The sequence below is a fragment of the Gavialis gangeticus genome, unplaced genomic scaffold (genome assembly GCF_001723915.1).
Source record: "Gavialis gangeticus isolate Ggan-Ray unplaced genomic scaffold, GavGan_comp1, whole genome shotgun sequence".
Classification (NCBI taxonomy): Eukaryota; Metazoa; Chordata; order Crocodylia; family Gavialidae; genus Gavialis; species Gavialis gangeticus.
In genome coordinates, this window is record NW_017728995.1 from 64714815 (window position 1) to 64739890 (window position 25076).

At 46.0% G+C, this 25076-nt stretch overlaps 1 protein-coding gene across 1 annotated transcript in view; it reads right to left on the reverse strand.

The window, feature by feature from the left end:
• The window catches only part of MYO7B (myosin VIIB), an 81182-nt gene that overhangs the window by 21120 nt on the left and 34986 nt on the right, over positions 1-25076 (reverse strand). The window contains exons 22-39 of the mRNA XM_019503728.1: positions 23007-23180; positions 21206-21415; positions 19923-20093; positions 18941-19021; positions 16846-16973; positions 15864-15990; positions 13230-13349; positions 12623-12796; positions 11514-11741; positions 11014-11181; positions 10123-10240; positions 9895-10021; positions 9203-9372; positions 7860-8038; positions 6732-6859; positions 5734-5891; positions 4834-4987; positions 2941-3096 (exon numbers count right to left, since the gene is read on the reverse strand). Of these exons, the coding sequence (XP_019359273.1) occupies positions 2941-3096; positions 4834-4987; positions 5734-5891; positions 6732-6859; positions 7860-8038; positions 9203-9372; positions 9895-10021; positions 10123-10240; positions 11014-11181; positions 11514-11741; positions 12623-12796; positions 13230-13349; positions 15864-15990; positions 16846-16973; positions 18941-19021; positions 19923-20093; positions 21206-21415; positions 23007-23180 (2771 nt within the window). The remainder of the gene's footprint in view (positions 1-2940; positions 3097-4833; positions 4988-5733; positions 5892-6731; positions 6860-7859; positions 8039-9202; positions 9373-9894; positions 10022-10122; positions 10241-11013; positions 11182-11513; positions 11742-12622; positions 12797-13229; positions 13350-15863; positions 15991-16845; positions 16974-18940; positions 19022-19922; positions 20094-21205; positions 21416-23006; positions 23181-25076) is intronic.

Genomic DNA, 25076 nt, shown 5'->3' on the forward strand with positions numbered 1-25076 from the left:
CTACACAGTGGGGGCTATTAGTTAGATGGGTGGGTCTTAAGGTCCATGTTAACTGGAAGATACAGAGTAGCTCTCCTGTCTATTTGTGTGGGTGTTCAGCATTGTGACCTCAGATTTTGATGACTACAGGACACTGTTCTTCCTGTTCCTACTAGAATAAAGGCAATGATGAAACTCAATGCTCTTTTACTTCTTGCACCATCAAGAGAAATTTTAGCTGATGGTGCAGCAGAAAGAGCTAGACTTGGAAGGTCTGCAGGAAGCATTATATTCTCATCATGATGTGGAATCACCGATTACTGAGGCTTGGGAACTGCACAGTGCCAATGCCACAGATCATGTTGCAGGATAAAAGGAGCTGGGTCTGCAAACTGAGTCATTCAAACCTCAATATAGTTACAGTGAAGAGGAATCCAACTTGTTATTGTAGGGTACTGATACTTTAGCCAATGTTTCCTATACTTTGCCATGTGCAGCAGGAAATGGGGAAATCTGACATGCTGCAACACTCTCTGTCAGGCTGGGGCTTGTCTGTGGAACCCCACAAGGCTGCCTGTGTTCCCCAGTGGAGGACTTGGCTTGGCATCTGACACAGTGAATGGGTTTCACTTTGTGTGTTTGAAACCTTATTTCCTGTAATTAAGGTAAAGCAAGAATTTCATTTAGGGACAGAGGAACTGAACAGAAAATGCATGGAACATCATTTAGCCTGCTGCTGGCCAGATGTCAAAATGTAATTTGGCCCGTATTGTGCTCATCAGTGTTGGGTCATACTTTCTTAGCCTAGAATCAGACTGGAGCAGACCTCACAAGGTGAAGGCAGGGCAACATCACTGGTCTGAGCCAGTAGGAGTCCCCTACCCTGAAGCCTGTGCTAGGAAATCTCCCCACCCCTAAATCACTAAGGGTAAGGGAGTACCAGTCCCTACAGCACTCTCTTACTGGCTGCCCAGCCCAGCAGCCTAGAGGAGGGGCAGGGAAGAGGCTGTGGTGACCTGCTTCCTGGAAGAGTGTAGATATACCAGCTGGCTCAATGTGGCTTCCTCTTCTCTGGTATTAAGGGGAATCGGAGGAAGTGCTGTGGCTTCCCCACCCCTGGGAAAGCAGGTTAGCCATGGGGAGGGAGGAGAACAGGTGGGCATTTTTGGAGATCTTCAATATCAAAAAAAGAAAACTGCCTCTGAAAAACATCTTCTCTGGCCCCCCTCAGCACTCCAGCTACCAGGCAAGAGACAGATTCATTAATAAAAGTGCTGCTTTCCTGCTCTAAAGAGACTGTCTCGCTCAGCAGAGGCTAGTGGTAGCCAGCGCACACTGTGGGGAAGCAGGAGAGTTCCAGGCTCCTCCAAGGAAACAGCAATGAATGGCTTTCCCATCCTTGTGCTCCTCAGGCAATTTAAAGGCAAATTATGCTTGCAGTGGAGTTTCTCCCTCACTGAGGAATCCCACCCACTGCGAGTGGGAACAGCCGTGAGTTACCATTCCAGTGGAGTCTGGGCCTCGGCAGACAGAGCAAAGAGACCAGACAAGTTGGCCAGCCTTAGAGACGGGGGCAAAAGAGCTGTGAGATTAGCTGGAAAACACTCACTGGGATATTTCTTTGGAACAAATGCCTGTCACAAGCAGAGTGAGGGCTGACCTGGGCCTGAGGCATCTGAGTACCTCATGCTAGCCAGAAAACAGGGAAGCTTTCATGCTACAGGTAGAGGGAATACTGCTGCCAGAGCACCAGCTAGCTGCAGTGCTGGGTCAGGTTATTCAGAGGAGTCCCGAGGGACCCTGTGAGACCTTCTTCTCAGGCTACATAATCCTTTGGGGACATCCCTGCAGTCATTCCACTTGCCCCCAGAGGCCAGGTCATATTTGTGATGTCAACCAGAAGACCAGCAAAATCCTTAGTCTGTGTATGCAGGTGGAGGGGAAGGGAAAGGGGATTTCTCTCAGCTTCTGTTACTTTTCTCACAGTCTGAGAGATGGGAGGCACACACCGTACAGCTGCCACTGGGTTGCTTGCGCTCTGGAGGGGGGAGTGAAGTGGACCAGAGCTGACTGCAATATTCCAAGCCCTGGAGAGCGTGCTTATGACCCCAGTCCCTCAGCATGTGGCCGCCAAGCAGTGCTGTAGGGTAACTACACTTGCTGGACAGTGAAGCGCACTTTTTGCTTGCTACCCCTGAGGTCCCGTGGTTTCAATCTCCCATTCTTCTGCTCCATATGCAGTCAGTTTCCAGTGCAGAACAGGTGTCACCCACAACCCAGTTTGAACCACACTGGTACAGATGACCATGCGAGGTAGAGGCCATTGGTGACTCTTAACTTCTCTCACAAGGCAGGAATCATAGCCCCATATATCCCACACAGCGGGGCCTGCCTCTCCCTACCCAGGTGGGGGATCAAGCTTTAGTTTGGAGTGATCCAGCAAGAGAGGCAGTGTCCCCCTCAGGGGGTCTCCAATCCACCTGCCCCCCTAGTGCAGGCTGAGTAAACCCTAAAACAGACCTCCCGCCTCTGTCTTCTCCCCCTCCCATCCTGAGAAAGCACTGGGGGCAGGGCTGGACTGCATCAACCCAGCCCTGCTTGCAGGCAGGGACAAACAGAAGTTAATGAAGGTGCCTTCAGAGTGCCTTTATCTGAACCCTCATTTAATGAGGGTTTAACTTGCCCTGTAATCCAGTACTTTTAAAGTGCTCTGCAGCTGTAGAGCACTTTCAAGGAGCCGATCATGCAACAAACCTAACTTCTATCTGCACCCTAGATGGTTATGAAGAAAATCTAAAGAATGTGAGCCCCTAATGGCTGAAGAAGCATAAAGCAACCCCACCCCCCAGATTGTGATTTTTTTTAAAAAGAAGCTTGTTATTTTAGCTCAGTCTCATAACTTTGGGGGCCTGATGCAGAACCCTTGAACACATGGGGTTGCCTGTAATGGGAGCTTTTTACCTCATCACCCTCTGAATCCTCTGGCTGCACTCCATTGCCAGGGTCTCCTTCCGCCGGGTCTCAATGAACTTCTGGGCATGTGTTAGCAGTGTTTTGCTGGGAGGGAACAGACCTGTACAGAGCCAGAACAACTGCCAGCCCCTGTTCACACTGTACCTGTGATCACAAAAACAAAGAAACAGCTGGATGAATCACACTCAAACCACACAGCACATACAGGGAAAGGAAACACAGCTCCACACTAAAGCAATATTGTGCCATTCACAGAGCAAGCAGCAAATCATCAGAGTCTGCATGCAGCAACCAATTTTTCTGCAATGACTGAAGCCCACATCTGATGATTATTTTAAGTCCAGACTGATAAATATTCATGACAGTTGCAAAGCTCATGAATAATTATGGACTCCAGCCTGACAGTTATCTTGGCAGCAGTCTTTGGGGCCATCCTCCTGGAAAAACAGTGTTTGCTCATGCCTGTTCAATATTACAAGCTCACATTTATTTGGAGCACATTACATACTTTCTGTAGCAAATTTGTTGCGTTTGTCCTCCCATGTTCCTGGCCAGCTGTTCATGCAGGCACTCTCCTTTCAGTTGACTCTCTTTTGACCATGACTGCTGTGAAAAGTGACTGTCATCGAAGGTGGGATGGGCTGGGGGGAGGGTTCCATAGTTATCGTCTCTAGCAACTCCACATCAAATTTACATATTTTACATGTAAAAAGATGGTTTCTCTAACCTCCAGCCTGGGCTCTGTCAGCAAAGCTGGGTTTGCTTGGCTTGGCCATATTACAAGTGATAAAGATTCTTCAGCTGAAACTTAGCTAACACTTCTACTGAAGGGGCTAGAAATAGGACAGATTCCAGATACTGCTGCCGGAACGGCTCTGAAGTGCTAATGAGCAAGAAGTTCCGCGAGCTGGTTTTGACTAGTGAAGCCAGTAGCCCTGACCCTTAATCTACATGAAGATTTTGATGAAATCACTGATCTCGGCAAATATACCAAGAGCCAGTTTTTTATTTCATTTATACTACTGTAAAACTAGAGCACCTTCAATAAGGAGTTAATTTACATTCAGATAAAAAATGTGAGAGATGTGGGCTCCTGGGCAAACTAGAGACTGTAATGGCCACATTTTAAGGGTTGCTTATTTTCAAGCCAGCATTTCAGTTCAACACTCTGAATTGCTCACTGGGGCTACAGTGGCAAACCAAAGCAGTAACTGCAGAGCTACCCTGATTAGAGACCAAGGTTTAACAGCCTGTAAAATTCACTGCACTGTAACAAGCAGAAGGCTTAATACAATTACACTGCTGCTCATTTTCCTCCAGAGAAACAGCAAGGCAGAAAATGGCTGGCTGGGAGCTGCAATTCCAACTGGGACAGTGATGCAATACAGTAGAATCTGGCTGAGCTTTAACAAATGCCCCTTTGTTAACATAATTATAATACTTGGAGCTGCTGTGGTGATACGTTCCATGAGGATGAAGTCCTACAGCACCCCTCACAAACAGACTGGTACAAACAGAGGCACAGCTTGGTTGAAAAACTCTGGACGGGGTAATGGAGCTGTTCTCCCAGGTGGACAGTGCACATTTGTAAAGTGATCAGCAAAAATAGCTAGTGGCAATAAAAAGATCCAGCAAAGAGCTGCGTGCTGGCATTCTGGTGGAGAGGCTAACACAGGTGAGGGGCTGAACTGGGATATGAAGGTGACAGCCCTCCCCATTGCCAAAATAAACAGGTGCACAAGTATCCCCTCTGCAGATCAAAGCCACAGCCAGAGCTCTGGGAATGGAGAGGATGCAAACAGCAGCCAGATCATGGGCCGGAGTCAGGGTGATCCTTCTAGTACCCCAGGATTTGGCAAGCCACACACACAGGCCCCATACCTGTTTGTGTTCTCAGTCAGTTGCTTCATGATCTGACAGTACGTCTCATCCCGCAGTGCCTCCTCCTGGATGGCTACCACAAATATCTGGTCAGTGATCTCCATGGAGGACCAGGCTTGTTTTGAGGGGTAGTCCCCCATGAACCTCATGATGGGTGAGGGCACCGTTAAGGGAAAGGAGAGCTACCAGGTGCAGGACGCACCATCAGAAAGCCAGTGCTAACCCTGGAACTGCTGCTAACTCTAGTCCAGCTGTCACTCCAGCAGGTTCCCACCTCCTGACTGACTACGCTGCTGTACAAGCAGTGGCCACATACTACACCCTATGCTGCCTCCTCGGAGTCAACTAATACTCCTCCCTGCATAAACATCACCAAGCCAAGTATTGCACCTTCTTCTGTAACCACCAAGGGCAGCTGTGCATGGACCTGTCAATGATAAGGGGCTTGCACTGGAATGTCTCCCCTAGGATTATTCTACATGGCTTCTTTGGAGACCCACTTGAGCACCACTCTGTCCAGTCCTCTCAGAGGGGGATTATCAGCAGCTCAGAGGCTCTGGGTTCATGTGTTAAAGCCATCACCCTTTCCTACAACACCTAATTCACTGCTGGAAAATTGAATCCACATCCTGGCAGCAAACAACTAAAGATCATCCAAACTGATTGGATCCCCCAGAATGGACGGAGGAGCTGTGGAGCAAAGCAGAATGGCTTCTCCCTGGGTGGGAGCAGTGAGAGCATGTTAACCCCATATGTTCTGCATAGCTGAGCCCAAATTTAAAATTGCTGGAGGACTCTCCAAAGGATGTGAGTCTGAAATGTGGATTCATCAGAGGCAGCTCTTCATTTCTCTGAGAGTCAGGAGGCTGTGCCTGGCTGAGGCAGAAGAGGAAAGGATATCAATGAAGGTCTGACAAGCCAGGTCCCAAAGTTCCGGCTCTGCACACACCTTCTTCAGCAAGGGCTGTTTCAGGGGTTCCTTTGAGTGTGCCCACAGCTGGCTGCGCCCACGGGATTTCTGGAGGACAGCTTTGCTGATGGACTCCTTCTCTGGAACCCTGAACAGAGACAGAAATAGATTGCTCAGATCTACTGGATTAGCATGAACATTAAATAGGAAGCCAGTCTTGTGCTGACTAATCACTGATCACATTCTATCCCAGGCAAGTATCACATATGAGCACACAAGCCCGTGAGGAAATGGGAGTGCAAATCGGTCCCTCCTCCCTTCCCTTCTCTATCCATTGTTGTCCTAATTTCCACCTATATACATTCTCACTGAACACCTGTCACACTTATCTTCTTTCATTCCTTGGAGATCTCAGAACAACAGCAGAGTCCCCTTACTCCTGAAGAAGGGTGCTTGTGCCTGAAAGCTTGTGAAGAACTTTTTTTCCAACTACTCAGTTGGTCTAATAAAAGATATTGCATCTACATGAAGAACCTTGCCAGGAGGAAGAAGGCAGGCACGAAGAATAATAAGGGTGTATTAAAAATATCCTTTTTTCTTCCCACCTTGGAAGATGCGAAAAGTTTGTACAACCCAATTCTGCCTTAAACACATGGTAAATTCAGGCAAGGGACTGGAACTAGGGAGAGTGCTTCCTGGGAGGAGGAGAGAATTTAAGTTCAGGTTCTTCTAGCCTGCCTGTAGTACTGCAGCAGGTAGGGGAGGTTAGTAGCTCAAGAGCCAGGATCTCTGCCCACAGGGAGTCACTTGAGTCAACTTCATCACAAGAAGCAGAGAAGAAGTTCAGTTAGAGAGGCCTTCTACATGGGAAATCACCACTATGTCCATGATAGGGGCAAGGATTATTCGACTCCAGTCAGATACCAGTTTTTTTCCGGAGTTTTGCACACCCTGCAGGAGGCTGCAGTACCATGGACAGGGGGTTTACCTGAAGTGCTCATAGGAGAACTCCTCCAGAGTGTAGGGCTTCACCTTTGGATCCTCTTCCTCAGGCTCTTCCATGCGGGAGTTCTGTGAGGCTGTTCTCCGCTGATCTGGTGACATCAGCAGCAAGCTCTGGAAATGTACAGTCATTCAAAGCTTCCACACTATGGCAGGGCTCTAAATGGGCTTTTTGGATTAGTGCCATTGGATGTTGGGGATCAGGACCAGGGGTTTATATTAAGCTCAATTATTCTGTGCTGCTGAAATGCAGCAGCCCCCATAAATCTCTACAGAGACTCAAGAAAGTATCTGTGATGCCTTCTTGCATTGACACAAGCACAGACAGTGACAAGCAGCACCAGTTTTGATCAACCCTAGCACCATCCCTTGCAGTAGAAAACCACCTTGTTCTTGGCTTGTTTTTCTTTTCCAGTTGGTTCCTCTTACTCCATTTTGCAGTGGAAAATATATCAGCTCTCTAAAACTGGGGACAGATAGAGTGGATCACTGGGAAGACGGTTAGGGGGATAACTTTCATTGGGTCCTGGTTAGCTGTATTACTTTAAATCAACACTGAACAAGAAACTACTCTCCTCTTTCAAAGGCATATAATCACCAATCAGCAGAAATCCTAGTCAGTCAGCTCAGTAAATCATGTGACTGTTTGCAACAAGTATTTCAGATAAAGGGCTTTTGAGTGTTTGTATTTTCTTTCAGAACAGGGATGAAATTAAAAGTCCATTATTAATGGAATCCTCAATTCAACACACCCCTCTTCAGGCACTACTGTCAATTCCATGCCAAATTCATACACAAAACAGAGAGCATCAAACCCCAGCAGCCATGTGACAGTACTACCATTTTGAGCATCATTCCTTGCATGCACTTGAAATGTTATCCGATTTCCTTCCCACTGGACTACAGATTTTTTCTTTTCCATTCATGTAATTCTGATTGATTTGTTGCTCCAATGAAAGGTACCAGCAATACAACTGATTTGAGAGGACAAGTCATATTCTAGTTCTGCAGTTAATAACTGCTTTCAGTACTGTCACATTATTCCCCCCACTCAGATCGCTGAGATGTAGAGACCATTCTACTAGTGTTTAAGTTCACATCATATGCTCCTTACCAGGATTTGACTAGATGGTTTTGTGAGGGAAGGGATGATATAGATTGCCTCCAAAGACACAATGCCTGTTTTCCTTGTCCTTTCATTCTGAGCTGAGATCCAGTTGTTATTTGCTTCCAGCCCTTTGTCCTGGTCCAGAATCAACAAGTCCCCCTTCTTGAAGGACAGAATGGCAGGGTCTGGAATCAAGAGAGAACTACAGTGTGCTGATCAGATTCTACAGCTGAAGAAGAACAGCTATAGGATTTCTATCTGAAAGGCAATGAACCTGCAAGGCCCAAATTCATTTAGGAGTAGAAAGCAATTTTCTTGGATCTAGCTGATTAAAACCAGTGGGAGTTTCGCTGTTGACCGCAGTGAAAGCAAAATGAATCTGGCTGTGGGAATGATGGCTCTACAGGGCATCTGTTTAAAGAGTGCAGAATTGTCCCTGGGATTGTCAGTGATGCAGGGAAAAATGCTCATAAGTTTTAGGGGACATCCACACAAGACATTTACTGCAGAGTAGCCTAATTAGCTCCTCGGTAAGGCATCCCCATCTACACATGCAAGGCTATTAGGTTAGAGTAAGCTAGTTAACTCCACTGTAGGTTAGTACTGCTTGATACAAGTACTGTCCTATGGTGAAGTTATTTACTCTGCCTCTGTATGTGTAGACAGTGGCTGGGGCACGAGGGTGCTACAATGCAGGGCTGCCTGCCATCTAGCCCCATACTGTAGCACCCTTGTGCCCACCAGGCCCTCCACAGCACACTGAGCCTGGTAGGAGCAGCTCCAGGCTGGCAGGTTGACCCTCTGGATCCCCTACCAGCTGGGGCTCCACTGCCCTGGCTCAATATGCTGTGGTCCTGAGCACACATGTAAACACTGTGCCTGGGAGCAGTAAACTGGTACGAACTGTTGCATTAATACTGAGGTATAAACCCATCCAGAGAGAACTGGGAGAGTAAGGCATTTGCATGCTAACTTCCTCCCTCAGTCAACAGCTTTTCACAACAATCTCTAGGCTTTCAGCTCTTATAGAGCTTCTATGGAGACTGTGCCCAGATAGTTAAGTCCTAAGCTCCTGTACAGGCAAGCTGAGTTTCTGGAGCATGGAGGGCTTCAGAGACAATATCCATATGTAGGAAGAAGGAAAAGGAAAGTCAGTTCATAGATAGGTAAAGAGTCCTAAACCCTGCCTCCCTGAATATTGCGTTGCTATGCTGGTCACAACTGATGCTTAGTAGAGCAAACTACTGATCTCACAGATTTTTTTCTGCTTCTCTTTTATCTCTTTCAAACATTTATTATGGGTTTGTCCAAGATTTCTTCCTGCCCACATGACATACTGTCAGAGTTACCTTGGGGCTTGTTCTCCTGCATGGCCACAGCATACTGTGACCTCTTCTTCAATCCTTCCAGAAACATGACCACAAGCTCAGCGATGACCACACTGTGGACAGATGTCAGGACAAACTCCTCTGCCCGCAGTGTCATGAGCGTGCAGCTTTGCCCAAATGACTTCACTGCCCTGTAGATCACAAAGCACAACATCTGGAAACATTCTGTGACCTTTTAGCGGCGTGCAGGCACAGCTCTGGCATCTACAGCTCTGTGCCAACAAGCGCTGGGAGCTCCTATCAAGTGCCTTCTCACAAGTAGGTGTGTGGAGAGGAAGATATCTGGCAGGTGGATATAAAACACAGTACTAACATACACATTGGCTTAGGTTCCCCATGTTTCTCCACAAAGGTACATCATTCTTGGCACTGAAAAAAACATTTTTCTTTGGAGTGAGTTCATTCAGTCAGAGGTTTCCGCTGTACTTTAGTTCTGTCCTGGAAGTTTTTTTGGACTGACTGAGCATGTTTAATCACTATGTTCATTCAACCAAAATCTTCCTAAAACATGTCCCACTAGTGGATGCTGACCCAGACCCAGACCAACTAACCACACTGGTTTTTGGGAAGGGAACTGGAACTCCATCTTACATGGAAAACCCCTTGTTGAGTCCAGCAGCTTCCTTCAGACCTTGCGCCTACAAGAGACTCACCTTGTGGTGTGGATTCCTGTGACTTCTGGGAAGGAAAGCTCAAGGAGCCGCTTTTCTGACTCATCAAGGAAGCAGATACCTTTCCAGTTGATGGCCACTATAAAGTGGTTTTTGGGCAGACTGGGCCCTACAAATGTAAAAATACCTTCTCATAAACACTGTTCATCCCTTTCCCTCCTTTCTGCTTAACCCCCAGGCTCTCACCTGCTCCTGGGCTGCCGTGATTACCTGAAAATTTGGTAACTTCAAAGAACCTAGAAAACAGCAAAGGCCACTGAAAACGGGCAAAATCCACAAGCTGCTCTTTCACACTCTGAGGGGAGAGCTGGTCCTGTGTGTAAGGGGCCTGCAACACAAGAACAAACCCATGACTTCTTAAGTTCAGATCCTGTGTATCAGGTACCAAAGCACAAAGGTTGAGGATAGACAAACAGCAGGCCTGATCATGCAGAGAGCCCTCAGCTATCCTGAATTGCGTAGAGAATGAAGGGAGTTCAGAGTTTTGCAAGACTGGCCACATGTGCACTTGCAGAATGAGGAACCAGAAGCATTTTCTACTGTCTTACACCATCCTGCTTACACAGGGCTAATGGCACACACAGCTACTGAGATTCTGTGCTCCACTGGACAGGGAGCTCTGCTCCTGACTTGAATGCTAAGTATTTATCCCACCCTCGGTGCTGTATAAATATTACAATTAAGCAATAAGGCTTGTGTCACAGATAAAGAACAGCATAGTGTTCATAATCACAGCCATTTTCTGCAGTGTCCATCCTGAATCAATTGCCAAAGTTGGACATAATGAGAGCTCCTTAAGAAAAAGTGCTGCAAGTGGATACCAGTATAAACTGGTATCTTTTTGCCTCATGGCAAATCTCATGGGAACCAGTGTGGGCCCCTTTTCTCAATCATCCCAAACCAATTACATGGGGCAATTAACCAGACTTGTCTGTCCTTATTCCCTGACAGCTCTGGGTACTAGCCAGTTCTCTCCCTGCAGAATCTCACCACAGAAGCACATTATAACTGGTATTGATGACGGAAGCAGAAGTCAGGACTTAGCACAGAGCCTTGGATGGTCAAGATCAGTTAATCCAAAGGACTATACGAGGTCCCCACCTTGGCATGTGCATACGTTATGAGGCTTGCCCACTTCTCCTGGGACTTTGATTTCAGCAGCCGTACTGGGATACAGTCCTGGAGCACTTTCTGGACCAGCTCATGCCGGATGGAAACCCCAAACTGGATGTAGCAACACTTTGCTCCTATCTCCACCAAATCCTCCTCCTGCAACAAGCCACCTGGTTAACAGATGCCTGAGGAGACACATCCATGTCCTACCATCCATACCCAACATAGCATGGACTGGAGTCAGGCTGGGGACTTTAACTTCTCTGCTTTCAGCCAGGCTGGTTTGGAGACCTGTGCAGGTCTTGGTCTGGCTGTTGGCAGTCATTTGGAAAGCAAGAGGCCAAACTGTAGACACCCTTCATCAGAGAAGCCAGGTTGTAGACAACCTTCCTCCAATCCCCACAGGGTCTGTCCCCCTCCCTGCATATCCCTGGGGTAAGTCCTTATGTTCTACCATTCCTACACAGGGAGAAAAAAAGGATCCCCACCTTCTCACACCGGTATTCTCCAAACCGGATCCCACGAATGACCTGGTGGTAAATGAGATCAGTGCTGACTGGGTCTTCCTTGGAGTTGTGCCAGGGAGTGAATATCTCCTTCCGGAAATACAGGCGCCATGGGGCATGACGTTCGTGGCCACCACTTTCTTTCGCCAGCTCCTCACACTGGGAGATGGCATCCATGACATGATCCCGGCCACTGCCCAATGACCAAACCTTACAGCAAAAGGACAGTCCATTTTAGGGAAATAATTGAAACTCACTAAACTGCAAACCAGATGTCTAAATCTCCCCTGTTAGCTAACAACGGAAAAATCCTGCAGAAGCCAGTTCATACACTGGACTAAATTCAGGACGTACTGGGTACCTCTACACCTGCACTTTTAATGTGCATTAGCTTATTTTAAAGCATATTGAAGTGTCACTAAAACCATGGGGCATTTTTACACATGCAAGCGCTGCAGCACCAGGCACTTTGAAAAGTGCCCACTGCTGTGATGCCTGTAGTTCTATAAAAGGTGAAATGTGCATCAGCACTGAGAAAATGGTGGTGGTGCACTTTTGAACTAACACGCATCGGTGGTGCTTTAGTTCAAAAGGTCACCGCTGCCATTTTCTGCATGCTATGTGCATTTTGCTGCTTATACAACTGCATGTGGTGCAGCACAGTTCGCCTCAGCTCGTGTACGAAGCAGACTCAATTAATCGATTAATCCAGTCTGCTCTAAAGCGGTGGATCTCTGGCATATCACAGGACAAAAAAGTATGTGTATAAATGCCTGTGTTCTTTAGTTAATGTGCTTAGAATAAGCTAATGCACAGTAAATGTCACTTAATAACCAAGTTAATGCACATTTTCCTAGTACCTCACAATGGAAGAGGTACTGGATTTAATTCGCATTAACTAAAGTGTATTAATGCATGTGTAGATGCACCCACTGTATGCAAGTTCCACATCACTAAGGTAGGTTTAGCTTTACTGATGACCAAATGGAGCATCAGCTCCCAGGGCATGGAGAAAGGATCTCCCTATAGGCAGGGCTGAGCAAACCCCTGGATGGAGCCTGAGGATTTAAGGGTGGATGTCATAGCTTTACCTTGTCATACACAGCAATGTAGAGAGAAAAGCCAAACATATCCTTCAGCATGATCTTATCTGCTATGAGCTGGCAGATCTCTTTGGCAATGGAGGCTGAATCCGCAGGGACTGTGATGCTTTGGCCATTCATCAAGGTGACATTAAATACAATGGGTCTCTTCTGCTTTGTTGCCTGTAGCAAAGTTAAATGAATAAAAGGGACTAGAGGAAGGAAAATTCTGTTTCCCCCTGGAGACTGGAGGAATCTTTTGGATTAAAGAGCTCTCTCTGCACCCAGCTCTCTGTATGCATTGCACAAGGGGTGTAGGTTTCTAACACAGGGCCCTGGATCCCATTCCAGGGACCAGACACCTGACAGGTGTCTGTAGCTCCTAACATCCAAGTAATCACTTCCTTCATTGGATCCATCCCTGGATGAATAGCCACAGACCAGGACATGTCTGACAGTGTACCCCAGCAACCTAGCCAGCCCTCAGTCCTTCTGCAGCTGATTTCCACCCCCTGGACATAGACATATCAGTCAGTCCAGATAAATAAATAGAGTTCACCATGAATGAATGCCCAGGTTGATGTAACCAAGAACCTGCTGACGAGGAAGCAGCTACCTGGAGTTCCAGCCAGCTAGGAGGTTCTGCCCGCACTCCATTGGCATAGGTACGTTTCAGCCGATCGGCACAATATGGTGCATAGCTGGGGGGGCCTCTCTGGATGAAGTTCAGCAGGTACTGGATGGACAGAGCAGAAAAGACAGTTGGAAAACACTGCAAACCCACTGAAGATTGTAGAATGGATGTGAATGAACTTTGTTGTCCTAAAGCAACTTGCAAGAGTGCTTCATTTTTGTGATTGGAATCAAATGAACTGAGAATTTCTTGGCAGTTCCTAGTCAGGCTAAGCAGTTACACACAAAGATTTCCTCAGTTCCTGCAGGGCTCCCAGGAGCCTGTCAGTTCACTGAAATTCAAGGGAGGTGGCATTGCAGAGGTAAGTAGTGGCACACAGAGCTCAGTTGCTTGCAGGGAGGCCCAAGGTCTGTGCAGAATTGCTTATTCTGGTCTGCACATTTAGGTATTGACATTGGGAGTCTGGTAATTTAACCTGTTCCCTGAAGCCATGAGTCAGCCTAGAAGAAGCATGCAAGCTTCACACATCAGGAAGCCAAGTGTCCTATCTTTGGCCATCAGGAATTACGTGGTTCTCCCAAGAAGTGGGCGGGGTCATTACAAGATTTTCACCCTTTTCTAAAGCATCAGTTACAACCCCAGGCAAGCCAGGAAGACATATAGAAGAGGTGCAAGATGTAAAGGAACTTTTAGGCTAGAGACAGACATTACATGTAAACTGGTTTAAGTGATCAGAAATTTGTTTAAACCTGTAACAGAACAGACATTCATTGCACATAAACCATTTTGAAAATGGATGAAACCGGTTTGAGATAAATCTGGCTGACTTAACTGATTTGGGTCAAACCGGTTTATGCAATGTCTATCTAAGACTCCTTCCTTGTTTAACTTAAGCCAGAGTCCTCCAGCATCCCAGATGCTCTGCAGCCCTGGGCGGGGCTCTCTGCTCTGCAGCAGGGCTGGCTCCACAGCTCTGCTCCTTTGCTGGAGCTCTGGCAGAGATTACAGGCACAGCAGTGTCTGTCTGGCTTTCCCATGCCCCCTCTCCCCCACCACCACTCCGTGCTCAAGCAGGGATTCTTCCCTTCCCTCTCCCACAGCACGGACCATAGCCAGCACTTGGTATGCTAGTTAATGCTGAGAGGTGTCTATGTAAGGCAGACAGGACAAAGGCAGACAGGACAGTGTCCACTTAGGGCTTTTTGGAGCTAATCAGTGGGTCAGCTGGTAATGTCCCTCTGTTCCTTCCTTGAAAAAAGTGGTTTAAAAGCTTGAACTAATGAGAGAGGCTTTTGTTTTCTTGATGGGCTGCTAAATGGTCTGTTAGCAACTCCCTGCTGGGCTGGTCATGATAAGTGAGAACCCCTCCCTAATCAGAGCATCCTGCCAGGGCCTGGCCATACCCCTCCTCAGCTCAAGGCTCTGGAAGGGAAGGGAGGGCTGCTTCTTTCTTGAGCCACTACAGGCATGTGCCAGCATTTCTTCAGTCCAGAGGGAATGTCTGTACAGTTACAAACAAGTTCAGCCTAGCCAGGTTAGACTAATCTTTAAAGATTGAATCAATTCAGGCTCGGGCTTTTTGAATGTCTGTCCCTAGCCTTAGAGACACCACATGTGATTCTTATCCCAACTTTTCATTTAACCTCAAGTTGAGTTACTTCTGACTAGCACCAACATGAGAATAAAGCCTGTTGTGTTGAATTCATCCATGGGGTCATAGGACCATGGGTGTCATTTTGATTTCAGAGGCAAGGATTTCTTAGGGTATTGGATCAACTATATAGTTGAGATAAAGTTAGACAAGCTTTCAAATTTAAGACATTCTTCATCAGGTCATACTAATTATTCCACTGAAGTAATGGGTGGAGTTGCACCATTTGATCTTACTAATAACTCCACAGAAATAGTGAGTGGAGATACGCCATTGTTAAGTTCACATGTCTGAGCTAAGGTTCAGGCCCCATTGACTTAAATGGAATTATATTTAGGATTAGTTTTGCCTGCTCATCGTATGTCCCTTTTGAAGTGAGTTCTTTGGTTTACAGGGACAAATACAGGGAAAGACAAGGAGCACTTCTTGATAGCTACAGAAAGGGTGAGGACAACCACCTCAAGATAATTTTACAGTGCTTCATAATTGCAGAATGGGTAAGTGTACTCACAAATACAGGAGCATGCACATGCATGCATTCTTTGGTAAAGAAGTTGCTCCTGAATTTCACTCCTTGCAGTTCTTTCTTTCCTGCCCCCACTACACTCCATAATAAATATATAAATAAATAAATAAATAGAGAATGCACCAAACCTCTACCACATGCAAATTAACATTGTTCCACTGAAGTAATCTAGAATAATTCAAATGAAGCCAGATCAATGGTTTTACAGAGCTGCACTGACTCATACCTGAGGATCTGATTCATGTGTTTAGGTATCAGGGAATATTAAGTGTACAGTACCAACAAATATAAATGTATGAGAAATCCTGGATTCAGCCCATCTCCAGCTGCTATAGTGACTACATAGTTAACTTGACTTCTTTTATCTAAATAAAACAGCAAACAAGGAACCAGACCAGGTGAGGTCTTCAAGCTGCTGTAGGCTACGTGAGCACAGTACCTTCACAAATGTGTCTGAAGGAGGAAAACAGCCAAGGCAAAGCGACAGAAGAATCCATCCTCGGGCATGACTGCTCCGGTTGCTGTTTTCAGTGAGCTGTTTGCAGATCTGGCAGTAGATCTCATCTCTGTAAACGAGAGACATGTAATCAGGAGGACTGCAACCGATTGAGCCATCTGCACTGCAGCTGTAAGTGTGATTACAGCCCATTTAGCACACCTGAGCTATCTGTAACCCAGCTAGACTGAGAACTTATAATGAAGCCATGGAAGGAAATTGTGATTTTGGCTTCAGGAAGAAGAAACATAAGACTGTTGACTAAGACCTTGTGTAAGAGGCTTTAAGAAAACTCACAGTCAATGTTGGAGTTAACCCTGGAGCAGATGAGGTAAGTGACATGACAGTGTGACTTTAAAAAATTCAGCTAAAAGATAGTGGACACAAGTGTAAAAAGCATCAAAGCAAAAAGTTCCAGAAGAGAGAATAATTATTTAAAACCATCTCTTCCATTCACTGGGCAGATATGAGGCAGGTGGTACAAAGGGGAACACAAGGCACATGACAGTTTTATATCAGCTGAGGATCTCCATCTCTTATTGAAGCAAAGCTATAAGGAAAATGCCCTTAGGCTAAGAAAAGGTAAAGAATGACATACTAAAAAAAATACAATGTATCTGTGGTGCTTGCAAATAAAAATATGTTCCAGATACTGAGGTCATGAACCTGGGGCAGAGAACATCTGGCAAGCATATGGGTGTGAAAAAGGGCATGCATCCTCACAGCTGTTCCTCTAGCTTTAGGTAGAGGCATGTTTGGCTGGTTACACCTGCTCTGCGGTTAGGGAAAGGCTTTCCATTTCCAGGAAAACAGATTCATCCCTAGGAAGTCAGTCTGAGTTTCTATGAGGATTTGGGAAGGAGGTGCTGGTAGTGCATGTACCAGCAAGAGATTGGCCCAGGATGTGCAGTTCAGGGTTTCCTACCTGATGGCAGGGCGCAGGATCGCATTGCCAATAATGAAGTGCACTTTTTCAAGGTTAGACATAGGCCTGTCCGAGATCATGCTTTCCTCCTGGAATAGCTCCTCCCCATGTCTCAGATGACTTGTTACCTGAAAAAGAAGGGCAGAGCTCTCAACGCTGCTCTTGTATTATTGGCCAGAATACTCCCTGCCTAATACATTCCTTGGCAACTGCATGCTGCTGATCTTTTTCTTCTCCTCAGTGTAAGTTAATAAAAAATACCTGTGGATGTAGCAACCCCTGTACATGGCCAGCTAGCTGGTTCCATTTGCTTTTCTCTGTCTGCTGTCCCTGTTTGGTAATAGCAAGAAAAAACCTGCTGCACCCAGATATCACTATGATATGGGACATGTAAAAGTCTAGACTGGTGGTTTTTGAACTTTTTGGACTCAGGACACCCCTCATTGGACTCAAAGCATCCTTCCATAACTTTTTCTAATTGAGTGGCACCCAATTTATATTAAACTAATTTCATTTATTTTAAACTGATTTATATATTACAGTGCTTAGCTCACTAGAGGGGTGTGGCAGTGGTAGTGGCAGATGAGCCAGGCAGGGACAAGCCCATATCTACATTTATCTGCTTATTTCCACATCCCTCACAGCCCCCTTCAGAGAACCTTGTGGCACCACATGGTGCCATGGCACCCTGTTAACAATCACTGGTAGACAAGTAGAACTAATTTGTGCTCTACATCAACTTACGGTACACCAGGGAGCCAACACTAGAACCCTAGTCCTCCTGCTTCAAATACACAGGCCTTTACTACTTGTGCCAATGCTAGTGGTAGGTCCCATTCCCTTAACCAGAGGGGATCCACTTTTCCTCATTCACAAAGCCAGTGCATTATACTATGTTATAAACTCAACACAACTGTTCATAGACAGTGATTGACTTAAGGACTTGCTCCTGTAATTACTTTTTTAAAAGAACAGCTTGCTTTAAAAAGTACAATAAAATACCAGCAACAGCTGTCTTCTAACCTAAGCCTGAATGTTGGGAATGGAGAATAAAACAGCACCTTAAATAGCAAATATGTAAATATGCACACACTTGTATGTTTACATGGACATGCATATAAACAGGGTTCATGATTGAATTGGTTGACATTTTTCAGAGAAAAAAAATAGCTCTCTTACAAGCAGCCTTTTTCAAAACATGAAACATTCTGGCAAATCCTTTGATTTTAATGCCTTTTGAAGCTTTTTACCACCTTTTCTAGCAAAACAATTTTTGAAACTTTTTTCATTGACTACACTGGTAAACAGTGAATTTCAATAATATTGTTGCACTATGTTTCCATGTTGTACAAAAAGTGGTGGAAACTGGTCTGTTTTTGACACTGCAAAGTGGAAGCCATTTAAACATTTTTGTGACATTTATTGTGTTCCAACCAGCTCTAATTCACAGCATCTTGGTGAGGGAGAACAGGAAACTCAACCTGAAGTCTCCCAGTAGCACGGGTTAGAAAAGTCTTAGATATCTTTGTAAAGGGGGTTGAGGGGAGAGATTATCTCAGAGGCTTCAGAAAAGCCCTGGAAAAAAATGGTGTAAGCCTGGTAGGAATTAGCACATGTTCAGGGGACATGAGGGCAAAGAACTTTCTCACTTGTGAGTGGAAAAAGGTCAGAGATCTCTGTGCTGGAGGAACAAGCCTGGGTATAAGAAAGGGAAGATGGCAAACTGTCCAGGGAAGAACTTTTCTCACAAGGTTAGTTCAGCACCTAGAACAATGAGGTCTGTTCCAGATCAGGATCTTCTACCAGAACTGCAATGCAAAGAGTTATCAATAGCAATGGTCTTTCTGTGCAGTAGAAGTGCAGGAGCAGGACGAGCCAAAGGAAGGGGATGGACAGCTAGTGTGCAGGGAGTACAAACTTCTATGGGAAGAAGCAAAACACATCAGGAGTTTTGCACAGAGAAAAAGGCTGGACCCAAGCTGAAAGGGGAGGGAGTTCTTAGCCAGGGCAGAAGAAGCCTCAGTGTCCATCATCAAGCAGGAGCAGGTGACTGGACAAAAAAACTTGGGGAGAAAACTGTATTTCTACCACTCACCTTTCCTGTTAACTTGGAAGACCGTTTCAGCTTCATGGACGAAATAGCCTTTGGGACTTTATTATCCTTTCTGTATTCACTCTAAGATAGACAATATCATAGTAGACAATGAGTGGAATCCCCATCACACAGTATAGACCAGTGAATTAATGAACAGCAAGCAGGAAGCAAATATTCTCCTTTTTAGAGACCCACCATGGTGCCCAGTGTCTCTCACCAATGACCAGGCCTTTTTATTGCTTCCCAACAACATAATCTAGAAACACTGGGCCAGGGTCTCAGTTGGTGTAGATCAGAATTGACTTCAGTGAAACTACACTGATTTGCACTAGTTTAGGATTCAGCCTGTTATATTTAATTTTGCTGAGGCAATGTCTTTGGTAAAAAGAATAGTAAAGTATGAGGACTCCCTGGCAGCAGTAAACCTTCAGCCGCTGAGCTGAGGAGTCGCATGTAGCCTCACCATCTGACAAGTACGAGTAGCTTTCTCAGCATCAGCTACTTAATACCACAGATGCAATTTTCTGAACACCAAGGGTGTTTAACACTGGCTTATCCCTGCTCTCATCAAAGTCAATTAAAATTTTATCCATAACTTCAAGAGGGGCAGGATGAAGCCAGTGCTTGACACTTCTGAAATCCCACTCTCAGGGCACAAGAGCTGCCCTTACCATCTGATCAGGGCTAGATGGCAACCTTCAGTACTACTGAGAGTGCTTCAGTTCAGGATAAGAACGTGCTTATTCTCAATGAGTGTTACACTGTAAGGGGCATCCTGCCACATGGCAAAGAGATTTCTACAACTGGGACAGCTGTAGAGCCAACATCTATAGCTCTATTTAGCCTCCTCGTAGGAAGATGACTTGCCAATGGAAAGGTTTCTATGGATGCTACTGAAGTACAGAAGCCTAAAAGTTTCCCTTTGCTTCTCTCACCAGTCTGTATAGCAGCACAATACAGAGGAATGAATTTTCCTTCTTACCACATCTGGACTGTCATTGCTCAACATCTGGACCCGGCTTTTCTTGCCAAGTGTGTCATATATTTGTGTCATCACAGAGCTGCTCTTGCTGGTTTGGTTCTTAGCAAAGGTTGCTGGCTCTGGAAGATCACCCATGAACCGCAGGATAATGTTCCACACTGCTACTGAGGCCTAGAAATGCAGAAAACACAGCCAGATCTTGCAAGGTCTCACCCTACCACTTGTAGACAGTTACATCTACACAGAGGTAGGACTTCTGACTGCCCTCATCTAGAGTAAAACCCTGTGCCCCTTCTCACTATTCAAATGAGGAATCTCTGTAGTCCCTCAGGTTACAGGTGAGCAACACTTGTGCCCTTATATGGAAAGAATGGTGCGTGATGCTTCAGGTGGCTTTGCTGGGAACAGAGGATTTTATGGCTAGAAACAGGTGTTATATTTGTCTCAGAACAGAAAAGTCCTGGGATTGGCATGTACACGCATCACTCTGCCACTCAGGGCTTAGTGAGCAGCTGAATTCACTGCTGCTTCACTATAATCGATTCAATGATGCAGTTCTGGAACAACCATTCAGATGCACCTCACAATGTCCTGGGACAAACCATTAACACTTCTTATCCTGTGAACCTTTTTAGGGTTTGTCCAAGGACAGTGGACATGGGCATCTGAACAACTGCACTTTGTCCCAGAAGAAAATGGTTTCTCCTGGATGAAATGCAACCTGTGTTTGTAGCCTATGTAGCATTATAGGATTCAGGACAGAGCCCTTCATTTTGTAAGGCTGCCTTATACCAAGGAAGAATTCCATAATCACTTCCCCTTCAGCTGGAACAGTCACAGCAGGAAAGCATGAACCTCCTCTCTTCTCCTGCCCACCTCACTGACGGGCTTACTAAAAGGCAGCAGGAGTAAGTGTGAGCCTTGATGCCTTTTCTCTCCACTCCACCAGTCTGAGTCAGAAGGCAGTGGCAGAGGTCAAAGGAGAACCTAGAGCTACTTCACAGCTAGCAGAAAAATGGCAGGAGCCTCTGATGTCAGAAAGCTCCTGCTGCACAAAGCATTTTGAAGGCAATGCAATGCCTACTTCTGGATGCAGAGACTCAGAGGCAAGCAGCTTTGACAGACCCATGGAAGAGACCAGTTCTATTGCAATGCCTGTGATCAGGTGCCTCTGGCTCTAACGTCTCCCTGCCCAGCTCCCCTTCTCAGGGCATGCCAGGCCATTTGGAAGGAAGCTAGGGGAGCCAGCATAGTGAGAATGTTGCACAGAAAGAACATGATACCAGGATATCATCCTTCTCTTCATGGTAGAGTAGTGGGTGACGCAGTGGCTTCCGGATGTGCGTGTACGTGGAGGATCCCTGGAAGTAAGTGGCTGCAAACTTTGGAAACGTGTATTCTGCCAGGTCATCGTCTTCTTCTTCCAGCTCAGCACTCATAGGAACCATATCCAGATCCACCTCATCCAGCCTGCCCCTCTTTGTTTCCAGGTCCTGCATATAAAATAGAAAAAGAGCACAATTTTGTTTCTTTGCCATCTCAAATTATGATTTTTCAGCTTCCCTGCTTGCTAGGAAACAAAAAAAAAACCCACAGAGGGTCCCAGCCTTGTGTCTCTCATGCTAATCTCAATATTGCTTCTATCAGCTGGCAGTGGGCATCAGGAGTGGTGCCCACCTGTGCTCTTGGAGACCTAGGCATCTATCAGAGCATTGCAGCATGATTCACAGCTGGTCTTGGACCACAGTTCACTGGGATATCCAGACACTCTCTTGATCCTATAAATCCCTCTTTCCCTTACTGACCTCGAGAATGATTTATTAGGTCATTCTAATCTATCTGCCTCCTCCCCTTCCTGCTCCATGCCCTTGAGTTGTACAGGGTACTAGAAACTTCTGTTGAGACTAGAGACCCTTACTGGAACCCTGGAGTCCTCCATTTCCTGCACTCTTCCATTGCAAGAGACACGCAAAGGAAAAGTGCCAGGATGCATTAACCATGAGGCCAGGTGTCAGCACATATTTCAGTGCTAAAGTTTTCAGAATCCTACCATTCTCCATGCATTAAAGACATTAAAGTTAAAGCATTCAGTATATATCCAACATACTGCAAACCAAGGCTGTTTCAACATGGTCATTGATGCATGAGTTACGTCTCAGTAGAGACATGTAAGCCATCCTCTGAAATGAGTAGAAATGACTCCAGATGATGTTATCTTGGGCAACTGGCTGACTAGGGCACTCAGTAGAGTGGAAGAAGCCCAAAGCAATGGAGGTATGAAGAAATTAAAGTTGCAAGAAGGACCTGCATTCCCAAGTGACTGTACTTCCTGGAGCCCTCCTGATGTTGTCTTGCCTTATGCAAAGATCGAGACAGCAGGTTTCTCTGAGGGAAAGGGCCTCAGCAGAAGACCAGACCTAACTGTTAGGATGCTGCCAAAGCATGGACCTTCAGCCAGGGGCAACTTCTGTGACAAAATGCAACAGAGGGAGTCCTGAGCTGGGCTCATGTTTTCTAGTAGAGGTTGGAAGAATGTTCTTCACCTTCTTGCTACATCCTGCTAAGCAGTGTCCTTTTGCAAAGTACATGGAGGGCCCAGTGTCCCAATGGTCATCTCATGTGAGCTGGAGGTGCTGGGCTGTTCCTGGAATCTTTCCCCACACTGACAGTAGCATACACAGAACAAAGACCACACCCAGGCTGCACTACCACCCAAGCTGAATAAAGACCAGTATATTCCTTGCCTTTGATTTTAAGTAGATATATACCAGCAACTGTGTAAACTGTACCAGGCTAACCAGAGAAATACAGACAGGGAACAAACCCTGGAAGCAGAACTGAAGGCTGGTGAAGATAGGTTTTGCCTGGGGCTGCTGGTGGAATGGAACAAACACAGAAGCTGTTACTAACTCTGCATTGACTGACCTTCACCCCATGATGCCAAAAGCATGACTCAAGAAGGCAAATCTACCTACCTCTTCTCTTCTGGTCCCTGCTCTTGTTTTCACATTATGAAAGCGCACTGAGCAACATTTCATTGCACCAAGCATGAATCTGGCCTATTACTTCTTTGTTGCTATTTACCTCAAATCCCAGAGGAGCCTGCCCTTCTTGGCCGCCAATCATGGAAGGTAAAAAGCCAAACACTTTGTCCACCATTTCCTGGTCACTGATTGGATCATAGAATGATGATTTATGGGAGTCATGCTTCCTGCGTTTCTTGTCTTCCTTCTGTCTCTCCAGGTTAGATAGGTGCCCCTTAAACACAGAGATGGAACATTACAAGTGCTTGGAACTTAATTCAGGTAGAACCAAGGGCTTATCAAGACAAAGGCCATTTGCACTGTAGCTTAGTAGAGCAAATAAACAAGTACAAGCTTCTAATGTAAACACACTGTACTAGTGCAGTACAGTGCTTTTACTGGCGAGTTACACTACTGCAGGAATCTGAGAAGCAGAGCTTATTAAACTGTGCATAGTGCTGCACTAATGTGGCTACACTGCTTCTGATTTGACAGCTAGCCTGATGCATCACAGCCTGGTGCTGCCTCACACCCAAAAGTGCATAGTAGAGGAGGGACACAAAGCATGAAGTGACTGGTCTAATTCTGATTCCACCCATACTGTGTAATTCATGGTCTTACATTGGCACAGGCAGTCTGGGGAAATTTTCCGCAGTAAATAATATTGGAAATAAATATGTCGTCTTTACATCAACAGTTTCCCCTTTACACTCACAAGTAGTGTCACAGCTCTGCCTACATTTTATCACCTTCTGAAAATGTGTCCCTAAGTATATATGTATAGAATTGTTAAGCACATCCAGGTTTATAGGTGTGGTGTGGGGCAGTGGTGTCCAACTTTCTGGCCTTGGGAACCAGATGGGTGGTACAGGGTCAGTCTGTGGGCTGGATCTTGTGTGAGGTGAACACATGGGGTCAGTCCGTGGTTGCATTCCTGCACAAGAACCTAGACCCACACACCTAGATCTGGCTACAAACTGACCTGACCCCACATGCCTGGATCAGGCCACATGCTGGTACGATCTGGCATGCAGGGCCATATTATTCAGTCCAATGGGCTCCCCACAGGTTCAGAAATTTGGGGGGAGGGAAGCAACCATTAACACTGCCCCCTCCTCCCAGGACACACCAAATTTTCCAGCCCTTGGAGGGCTGCACAGGCTGGATGACATGGCTCTATGGCCAAATCCAACCCAAACTGAGCACGCTTCGTGTGGTGAGTTCATAAGCATAGAAGAGAACTCTGCATTCATCTTTCCAAACCCTGCCTCCTACCCATTCTAGTTTCCTGGCTTGTTCCCTTGCTCTTACTGGCCCAAGGACATGAGATACTTCTGCTCCTCTAAGCACAGCTTCCTGACTTCCAGTCTGTGCTGGTACTGCAGGAAATGGGAAGGTTTTCAGATCATCTTCATACTTGCTTTGCTAACTACATTGTGCCAGGAATGTGGGGCACTGCCTCCACTCACATTTTAAGTGGTCACTGTTGAGTGACTGCTCAGCTCTAGATTTAGTGTTGTAGGGAACAGGCTGGTATAAAAGGAGCACCATTTTTAAAATATTTCTGAAAAGCATTTTGGCCTTGGCTTTGGGAAGTTCACCTATCTTCTCCTACAGAGTCCAAAGGCCAAAAGCTGTCATCCACCAAAGGCAAGTACTGAAGGTGTGTTTTGCCCACCTCTACCACGTTTTGGAAGTGCCATGGCTCCCAGTACACTCCAAGTGTGAAAGGTTTCACTGGGACAGGGTGAGAAACGGGATGCTCCTGCCTGAGAATGTATGAGAGGGAGAAGAAAGACAAACCCCAAATCCTGCTACCTAGGTAAACAGTTGGCCTTTGGCAAGTACCAGTGACTAAATGCAGGAGCTGGAGCCAGGGCAGAGTTGCACTGCATCTCCTAAAGTTGCTTGACATCAGAGAGGGGCGTGCTAACAGTGGTCAAGGTGTCTTGTTATGATTCAGAGGCAGCTGTATGTGATAATGATCAGTTTGCTCCTTTGGGCACTGTTAGTTATGGACATTCACGTGCCTTAACCATGTTGGTGTAACTGGTACCTGGGCTTGGCCAGACCTTCAGTTTCTCTGACTAGAGAGAGATGCTTGGAAAAAAAAAAAAAAAAAAAAAAAAAA